This window comes from Phascolarctos cinereus, unplaced genomic scaffold (assembly GCF_003287225.1).
Source record: "Phascolarctos cinereus isolate Bilbo 61053 unplaced genomic scaffold, phaCin_HiC Scaffold_2;HRSCAF=192, whole genome shotgun sequence".
NCBI classification, from domain to species: domain Eukaryota; kingdom Metazoa; phylum Chordata; class Mammalia; order Diprotodontia; family Phascolarctidae; genus Phascolarctos; species Phascolarctos cinereus.
The window spans coordinates 350,764,843-350,774,688 of record NW_027555625.1 but is presented as its reverse complement, the minus strand read 5'-3'; the positions used below and the strand labels follow the sequence as shown (position 1 = coordinate 350,774,688).

Below are 9,846 nucleotides of genomic sequence, written 5' to 3'. Positions count from 1 at the left end.
TTGAAATTCAAGATAAATAGGGAGATTGCGAATTTTTGTGATTCTGTGAATTATACCTGACCTGCAAGGGAAGAATTACAAACACTAGGTGGAAATCGTAGACCTAGGTGGAGGCTTTATATATGAAAAACTATAATAATGACAGTTATCCAAAAGTGGGATGGACCACCTTGAGTAGCAATGGTTTTAGCCTCTCCAGGCATCTTCAACAAAGACTTGAAGACCGCTAGTTGAAATCACTATAGAAAGGATGTGGAACAGAAAACGGAACTTGAAATCAGCTAGATGGGGTAGCTTTGACTTGAAGGAAGCCAGGAAAGCCAATAGGCAGGGATGAGGAAGGAGCTCATTCCAGGACAACAGGTGAAAATTTCCAGAGTTAGGAGACCAAATGTCTTGTTCAAGGAACAGCAAGGCAGCCACCCCATGTCACTTGAGTATGTGAGGTGGCGGTGGTAGTATAAGGTGGGGATGGGAGTAGGTTATAAAGAGATTTGAACACCAAACACAAGGTTTAATATAAAATCCTGGAGATGATAAGGAGCGCCTGGAGTTTATTGAGTAGGAGAGCGATGTGGTCAGACATGAACTTTAGGAAGATCACTTTGGTAGGGCTGAATGGCTAGAGCGGGTAGAGGCTTGTGGCAGGCAGATCAGCCACAGACTATTGCAGTAGTGCATGCTTGAAGTAATGAAGGCCTGTACCAGGGTGGTGGCAGTATGCGAGGAGAAAAGGATGTTGGAGAGGTGAAATCAACAGGACTTGAAATCAGATTGGATGTGGGTGGTGAGAGACAGTGAAGCATCAAGGATGACACCTAGATTGTGAGCCTGGGTCACTTGGAGCATGGTGGTGCCCTTGATAGTAAGAGGGAAGTTTGGAAGGGGAGGGTTTTGGGGGAAAAGATAATGAGTTCAGTAGCCATGTTGATGCAAAATATCTCATTCAAGGTGTCTAATAATTTGGATCTGTGAGACTGAAAGTTTAGGAGAGATGTTAGGGCTGAGTAAGTAGATTTGAGAATCATCAGTAGATAATGGAATCCATGGGAACTGATGAGATCACCAAGTGAAGCAGTACAGAGGGAGAAGGGAAGAGAGCCCAGGACAGAGCCCTGTGGGTCACCTACAGTTAGTGGGCTTAACCTAGGTCAAGATCCAGCAAAGGAGCCTGAAAAGGAGTGGTCAGATGGTTAGGAGAACCAGGAGAGAGTAATGTCCCAAAAACCTACTGAGAAGAGAGTATCAAAAAGAAGAGGGTGTGTGACAGTGTCAAAAGCTATAGAGAGCTCAAGAAGAATGAAAATTGAGAAAATGGTCATTCACTGGTAACTTTCCAACTCTTATAGTATTTGATTAGAAAAATCAAAGTTGTGACTGACCCAATGAACAATGGATCACACTGTGGATGTGATTAGGCCACCTAGCTCAAAGCAGGTAGGCGGTGCAGTGGATAGAGCGCCAGCCTTGGAGTCAGGAGGACCTGAGTTCAAATCTGACCTCAGACCCTTGACACTTACTAGCTGTGTGACCCTGGCCAAGTCACTTAACCTCAATTGCCTCACCAAAAAGCAAAAAAAAAAATAGATTAGGCCACTTAGCATGAATAATAGACTAATAATAATAATAATAATAGAATAATAGATGGTATCCAGGCTACCAGTCATGTATCAAATGACTGCATGGAATAAGGGAAAGGAGCAGGAAGGATCCACATTTAAATTCTGCTTTTTGTACTTTGCTTAATTATGGAAATGTCACAACCTCTCCAAGCCTCAGTTAAATAAAATGAGGAGACTAATACCTATAAAATTTACCTGACAGGGTCCTTATAAGGACTGTCAGTTAGTAAACATTGAAGCAACCAGGTGGCTCAATGGATAGAACGCTGGGCCTGGAGTCAGGAAGACCCAAGTTCGAATCCAGCTTCAGACACTTACTAGCTATGTAATGCTGGGCAAGTCATTTGATACCTGTTTGCCTTAACCCACTGGAGAATGAAATAGCAAACCATTCTAGTATCTTTGCCAAGAAAACCTCATAGACAATACTGACATACTATGGTTCACTGGGTCATGAAGAGCTGGACATGACTGAAGAACAACAAACATTTACTAAGCACTTATAATATGTCATGCAATGTGCTACTTAGTTGAGATAAATGATGTAGAATGCTTATATATGTGTGTATATATATATATATATAGGCTATATATATGCTTATATATATATATATACACACACACACACACACACACACATATATAGCCAATCAGTCAAACAAACAATTGAACCACCCCCATTTAGCCCTGAGAACTTTGTCAGGTGAAAAACACATTGGGTGTTCCCATATGATAAAGATATCAAAATGTCAATTCTTTTTGTTGTTATTATCAACAAATGTGAGGCTACAAACTGACGGATGCTCAAGGGCTACACTGGCGTTCTGAGAATGTGAAAACACTTTAAAGAAGATCTCCAGTGAGTTGGGTAGATTCTCCACAGAGGATTGATGAAAGAACACAGGGAGGAATTTCACAGGATGAAAAGGGATTGGTGGGTCTAAATGGGCATTGAAAGAAGTATCCAGGTTAATGAGATTGCTTTAGGTACTGAGATATGTGTTTAATTACAATGATGTGTCATGCAGTTTTGTTAACACATGATTTGACCTTTCAAACCTCTTTGCCTCTTAGGAATGAGAACCACCTAATAAATGTTAAAATGATTTGCTATAATGGATGGAAAGACAGCCCTGGGTTCAAGTTCTGTCTCTGACACCCACTAGCTGTGGGGATCATGTAAATTGCTTAACATCTCAGGGCCCCAGGCAACTCTCTAGGACCATAAGGGGCTTAAGAGTTGCTGTTCTGCATCAGTGAAGGCTGACATGCTGGGAATTCTGTACACAATGAAATCACAAACCTAGAACCTTTCCCCCACCCCCAACCATGCCAAACATTTTAAAGAAAGAAGGAAGGAAGGAAGGAAGGAAGGAAGGAAGGAAGGAAGGAAGGAAGGAAGGAAGGAAGAAAAACACAAAAAAGAAAGGGTCCTTTTAGTGGCATTAAGTTATTTAATGGGTTTCTCTCTAAATACTTCTGAGTGATAATAACAGTTCTATTTTACTTTAGCAGAGATTAGATCAAATCTACCTACCCTTTTATCTTCTGCATCTGTTCAAAGGTTTCTGGTAGCGCCATTCCAAGGCTCTCTGGAAAAAGCAGGGTAACGAAGCCAATGAGCACAGTTAGGCTGCCCATAAGAACGTAGGGCAGGATCCTGTCATAAGCACCTAGTAGAAAATGAGAATCATAGAACCAGAACCTTAGAGTTGGAAAGAACCTTAGGACTCATCTAGGCCCACCTTTCACCCAGTGTAGGAAACTTGCTATGTACAACACATCTGATTCAGTTTAATCAAAGGAGACTGCTTGTAATAAGGCCTCTGTGGATGCTACATATAGAGATTCCTTTGCTAAAATATCAGTAGAATTTGAGGCTAGGGGTTCAGATTTAAAATTCTTCAAAGGCTGGAAAGAAGGTATGGAATGTCAGTTCCACGTTGGCAGCTTCAGTGGAACCTCTGGACTTCCATAATCATTTACTTGCTTAATTTTGCATTCCCTTGGGAGCCTCCAGGTAGGTCATCCATGTGAAACAGATTGTACTTTTACTGGAGGAGCTTGAGCTAACTCAGCACCACCCCCCCATTTGTTGAAACAAGGTGGGAGAACTTTTTTGTTTGTTTAGCCATTTCATATTGTCTGTCCCTTTGTGACCTCATTTAGGGCTTTCTTGGCAAAGATGCTGGAGTGGTTTGCCATTTCCTCTTCTGGCTCACTTTTATAAGAACTGAGGCAAACAGGGTCAAGTGACTTGCCCAGGGTCATACAGCTAGTAAGTGGTCAAGGCCATATTTGAATTAAGTAAGATGGGACCCAGAACTCTGTCCACTGTGCCACTTAGCTGTTCCCCCAGAGAACTTAGAGTAGGGGAAAGTGGTTGATAGCACTGCAGAAATTATAGGCATTGTAAATGTAGTAAGACTCTGAGATTCCATCATCTAATGTTGTTCAGGAAAATCAGTATTAAAATGAAGGCAATAAAATGAAAATAGGGAAATAGAGATAAATGGAGATACCTAACTATGGATGCAGAGTCTTGCAAACATTGTCACATGAAGTCATAGTGTCAATTTGTTTTGGCTAACCAATTTGCTACAGGGAAGGCTTACAAAGGGGAGAATGATCTACAGAAACGGTTGTGATGTAAAAACAGAAGGCACTGATTAAGAACACATAATAAAACACACCTCCCACCTGGTGACAGAGAGGTAGGGGAGTAACTAGGGAAGAATGTTGTATACACTGTCAGACATAGTTGTATCAGATGTTTTTGTTTTAATTGTTTTTCTTTAACATAGGAGAGTTTAAACTGGAAGAGGAAGGTGTATGTTTCCAGAAATAACTGCTGCAAAGACAAAAGTCACCAATAAAAACATTTTTAAAGGTATTAAAATAGAAAAAAAAAACCTGTCAGAGATTAACCACTTTAAGGTTTTAATGAATTAAATCAATTTTTCTTGGCTTGGAAAGAATGAACAAGTCCTAAGTAAAAATCTTACCAAGATAAACGAAGTAAGGAGCAATGATACTACCCACTCTGGAGGACATGGAAGTGGCGCCCACAGCCATGTTTCTGACAAGTGTTGGGTAGAGTTCAGCTGTGAAGACGTAGAGCATTGAGAATGCAGAGGTGATTCCAAACTTTCCTAGCATCACTAGGGCAATGGACAGGAAATGGTATTCTGGAAAATAGATCCAATGAGAAGATGTGAGTTTCAGAAGTAATTGTCTAACCCCAATTTCCTTTCCTCCTATTTAGATGCTGTTTTTTGTATATTTCCTATTAATTAAGGAAGCTTTTTATACATTCCCTTTTGTCTGGAAAGCCAGTTGCTGTTTTTCATCATGCTGAAAAGCAACAAATAATACAGGCTGTCTCAAAAGACTTTTGTGTCCCTCTCTTTATAAGTGGAGTGTTATTCTGGGGTTGCCTATCTGGACGTGATCAGAGATGACAAAGGAAGATTGCTTTGTACTACTACTTTAATCCCATATGCCTTATGATTTAGGTGACCTTTGTACGGCTTCTGTGCATTTGTCACACATAGTTCCAGCTAGGTCATTAGTGAGTTAATGTAGTTAAACAAATAACAACCCCCAAAGAGAAGGGCCTTTCCTTTCTATGCTGGCTTTAAAGATGAAAGTATATGCAGAGTGTTTATCGCATCACTCTTTAAAGTCAGCATTTTAAAGCTGTGCTCAACTGTATAACATGAAAAAAAAGAAAGAATAAATATGCTTATCATTGAAATTTATTGTATGTGATACTTAGCTCCTCACTTGGCCAGTGAATCTCTGAACCTAGGCAGGAGCTTGTATGACAGGGGTGGGGCACCTGCAGCCTTGAGGCCACATGTGGCCCTGTAGGTCCTCAAGTGCAGCCCTCTGACTGAATCCAAACTTCATAGAACAAATCCCTTAAATAAAAGGATCCTTAATAAATCCTTAATTAAAAAAAAGGATCCTTAATAAAAGGTCCTTTGACTTCAAATTGTAGGTTCCCATGCTACTATATACTATATACATATATACACATATGCACACATATATACATACACACACATATGTATATATGTGTGTGTATATATGTGTATGTGTGTATGTGTGTGTATATACACACACACACACACACACACACACACACACACATACATACTATATACAGATATGAAGCAAAGCTCGGTTTTAGGACCATGCATTTCTGATTCCCAGAGAACATCTAAAGGTTCAGGGAGCCCCTTACATATCCCATAGTAGCTAAGTAGCTGCATGCAGAATGCCTCTATTACATAGTTACATAATCTCCTAATCAGATTCTCCTCCTGTGAGAGACTGCTTTATCTAAATATGTGAAAGAGGAGACTTTATATAACTCCATAGCAATAAAAATGGCAGTTCTAAAGGTCCTTTATCACACAACCTTCCCAGTTGCCAATTGACCCAAACTGACCTTCCCAATTGACCCTTCTATCTCTGTTCCAATTAACCTAGGGGATCTCTGTCAAAGCAGGGGTGAAGTGAGTTGGCTGTTACTGTTCCAGGCACCTTCATCATCTGAAGACTTAAGTAGCCACGTGGGATTGAAACCTTCTTTATCCCAAGACCTCCCAGATTATCATTACCATTGACCCTTCCATCTCCCAGTAAATCTACCAGAGGGTTTCACTTGGGAGATATCAGCAGCAGAAACACTTTCACACCCAAATTCTAATAAAAATCTGATGCTTATTTAGCCTTTTTCATACTTGGTATTGTCTCTGTCCTATGGCTAGCAAATTCCTACCTCCTGCTCCTCTAGTCCTTGAGATTTAGGGTTCCAGTCTGCTGAAGCAAAACCCCTTTCCCCTACTATTTCTCCTGGTACTGTCATCTTTATTCAGCCCAGACCTATTCCTCCCAATTCTTATTTTCTTCTTTGCTCTTCTCTTCCACTGGGTCATCTGGTATTCCCACTTTATCATTAACAAATTTCTCCATCTTAGATGTCTTTCTCTCATATTCTTTTTTTTTTTTCAGGCAATTGGGGTTAAGTGACTTGCCCAGAGTCACATAGCTAGTAAGTGTCAAGTGTTTGGTCTGAGGCCGAATTTGAATTCAGGTCCTCCTGACTTCAGGGCTGGTGCTCTATCCACTGCGCCACCTAGCTGCCCCTCTCTCATATTCTTTTGAGAGGGACTCGACCATGAGAGCCCTTGGGAAGCCAAGGCCTAAGTTGTAGACAGTGAGTCCTGTGGAGGTAGGTAGAGTCTGGCTCCCAAGTGTGTCTAAAAGGAACACTAGTGTTTTAGCCAACAAATACTAACCCTGTGTGGGTAGCAGGGATCTCAAGCATGACAGAAAGGGATCCAGTTTGGAATTGGTGACTTCTGTACAGCGCCAACCAGAAAGGGTGATGGGTCATAGCTCATGAACCCAATGGTAAGCTCTTTGAGTAGAGTGGCCATTTTTATTTTTGTCTTTGCATCTTCAGCATCTGGCATAGCGACTCCCACATAATAGGTACTCAATAAAAGCTTGTTAGATAGGATTGTGGTACTCATAGAAATCTGATGTTCTCCTTAAGGAACCATATCCCTTGCTGCTGTCTTCAGTGCTGGTTCATCCTTCTCTTCTATCCAGCAACATAATGGGCCAAGGGGACCATTCAGCATTCTTCTTGTTCTCCTTCACCACTTTGAGGCTTTTTTCCACCGCCATGAGTCAGCTATCTCTTGATAAATTTACTCCATCTGTCTATATCACATTGTCCAAGTATTGTCATCATGTCTTTAACTCCAGATAATCTTCCTTCCTTTCTCAGAGATTTTAGTCTCTGGCTCCCAACTTTTCCTTTTTGCCCAATGACCTACCTTGATCTCTAGTGATTTCAGTATTCATGTTGATGTCCTTTTGAATGCTCTAGCATTTTCTAGCAGTTTTACCTCCTCAACTCTTATGACCCCTGTCTCCTCTCTACTTCAGCCACTAAGAGGGGATGGTCATGAAGATGGCTGTATTGGAAGGCAGACAGACCAGCTCCCACATACCCACTCCAGCAAAAACTTGAAATTTGTATCAAATTGAATAATCATCAAGAAATCAAATGTGAAACTATAGTAGTGATACATAGGTAGGTAGGTAGATAGATAGATAGATAGACAGATAGATAGATTGTAGTCACTCACGGAATGCACAAAAAGTCAGCCAGAAGCCCACTGGCAATAGGAGAAGGAATGTCAGCAAAGTCAGTATGAGTTCAAAACAGGCAATAAACCAATATCATACCAGTACAGAGAAACATGAGGTCTGCAGGGCTCTGTGACCAGAGGCAAAAAGAGTGGAGGGCTCCCCCAAGAAAGCTTTGGAAGGCCTGACCGGTGGCATGGGAACTTTCACATTAGGATATCCCAGGCCTTTGGGCTCCAAGATCCCTAGCACTCTGTCTTAACACATTAAAGAAGACCCAGTATTTTGAACCTGAAAAATCCAGGAAGGCCTAACTGTGGGAGGTGGAGGTCAACATAAGAACCCAGGTTACATAGCAACATTAAGCAGGGCCACCTACCTCACACAAAAGCACACCAGGAGTCAGAGCCTGGCCCTAGCACAAAGCACCAATTCAAGAAGTAAAAGCTGGAGAAGTAAGTCAAATAAAACACTGACCACAATTTAAAATTTTTGTTATAGATTTATAAATCTCCCCAAACAAGAAGCAAATAATAGGAATAACTGTGGAAACTCAAAGGAAAAATGGGTTTTCCGTAAGTACTACATGAATATCTAGAAGAAAAGAACTAAATGATTTAATATATATGTATATGTATGTGTGTATGTGTGTATATATATATGTACACACATACATATGCTTTGGAGGAAAGAATTAGAAAGAGAAAAAATTGTTAGAACAGAAAATGGTAAACTTTGCTCAAGTAATGGACTGAAACCTAGACCATACTGAATAGAAATCAATGGCTCCATAAGACAACAAGAAATATTAGAACAAAATCAGAAGATTAAAACAATTGAATAAAATGTCAGATATCTATTACTAACAAACAATAGACCTAAAAACTGGTCAAAATAATTTAAGAATCATCTGACTCCCTGAAAACCATGATTCCCCACACTCATAAAAAAAGCCTGGATACTATATTTCAAGAAATCATAAATGATAACTATACAGATCTATTAGAACCAGAGGGCAAAGTAAAGAGAGAAAGAATCCACCAATCACTTCCTAAAAGGAACTCTCAAAAGAAAGCTTCCTCAAAAAAAACATCTGGCAAGCATTAAGAAATAGTTTAGGTGCTAAGGAACTACAGTTGAGATCACCTGGCAGCTTCCACTAAAGATAAGAGGAGGTCTTGGAATATAATATTCCAAAAGGCAAAAGATATAGACTTAGGACAAATAGTAAAGAGCTGAGGATCAGCCTATGGAGGGGAGGATGGATCTTTCACAGAATAGAGGATTTTCAAACATTTCAGACAAAAAGACAAGAGCTGAATAAGAATTTTGAAATACAAACACAAGAGTACAGAGAAACCTAGTAAGGTCAATTTATTCTTGCAATTGGAAGGAGCTGAATATAAATCTCTCAGTCTCACATTTGACTTGAATCTACCTTTCTGACCTTATTTCACATCATTTCGCTCTATGTACTTAATGTCTCCATCAAACTGACCCATTAGCTCTTCCTGAAATAAGCCTGGGAGGCACTTGTGCCTGCAATAAATTCCCTCTTCATTTTGGCCTAGATCCCATCTTCCTCTAGGATGATGGGCTTCCATATCATCTCCTCTATGTAGTCTTCCTTTCTCCTCCTAATGAAAACATTCATTCCCTCATCAAATATTCCTTAAGCACTTTGCCTGGCTCCCCCCTTTGCCTTCACTGCTTCCTACATTGATTGAACAAGTATATCTTTTCAACAGAGTAAAAGGTCCTGAGGACAGAGACCATTTCCATTTTGTCTTTGTTTCTCCAGTGCCCATTATGGTAACTTGCACATAGTAGGTTCTTAATATATGTTTAATTGAACTGAATCAAATCATTACTCACACGTCTAAAACCAAGACTAACTTCGTGGTGCTCTAGTGGCAAAGGATATTAATTTCATTCGTTTTACTAGGAGGTTCAAAGATAGTAAGCTATGACAACATATAGTATACATGACATTTTGATGGCCTGAAAAAAAGGTTCCATTTTTTTTTCCTTTCTGTAAAGTTAGTATGTGATA

At 40.1% G+C, this 9,846-nt stretch overlaps 1 protein-coding gene and 1 long non-coding RNA gene across 2 annotated transcripts in view; one reads left to right on the top strand and one right to left on the bottom strand.

Annotated features, from left to right (window-relative positions):
- The window catches only part of SLC22A4 (solute carrier family 22 member 4), a 90,436-nt gene that overhangs the window by 4,079 nt on the left and 76,511 nt on the right, over nucleotides 1-9,846 (bottom strand). The window contains exons 8-9 of the mRNA XM_020991140.2: nucleotides 4,628-4,810; nucleotides 3,160-3,295 (exon numbers count right to left, since the gene is read on the bottom strand). Of these exons, the coding sequence (XP_020846799.1) occupies nucleotides 3,160-3,295; nucleotides 4,628-4,810 (319 nt within the window). The remainder of the gene's footprint in view (nucleotides 1-3,159; nucleotides 3,296-4,627; nucleotides 4,811-9,846) is intronic.
- Nucleotides 1-9,846, top strand: part of LOC144455948 (uncharacterized) — a 69,348-nt gene that overhangs the window by 15,844 nt on the left and 43,658 nt on the right. The window lies entirely within an intron of this gene.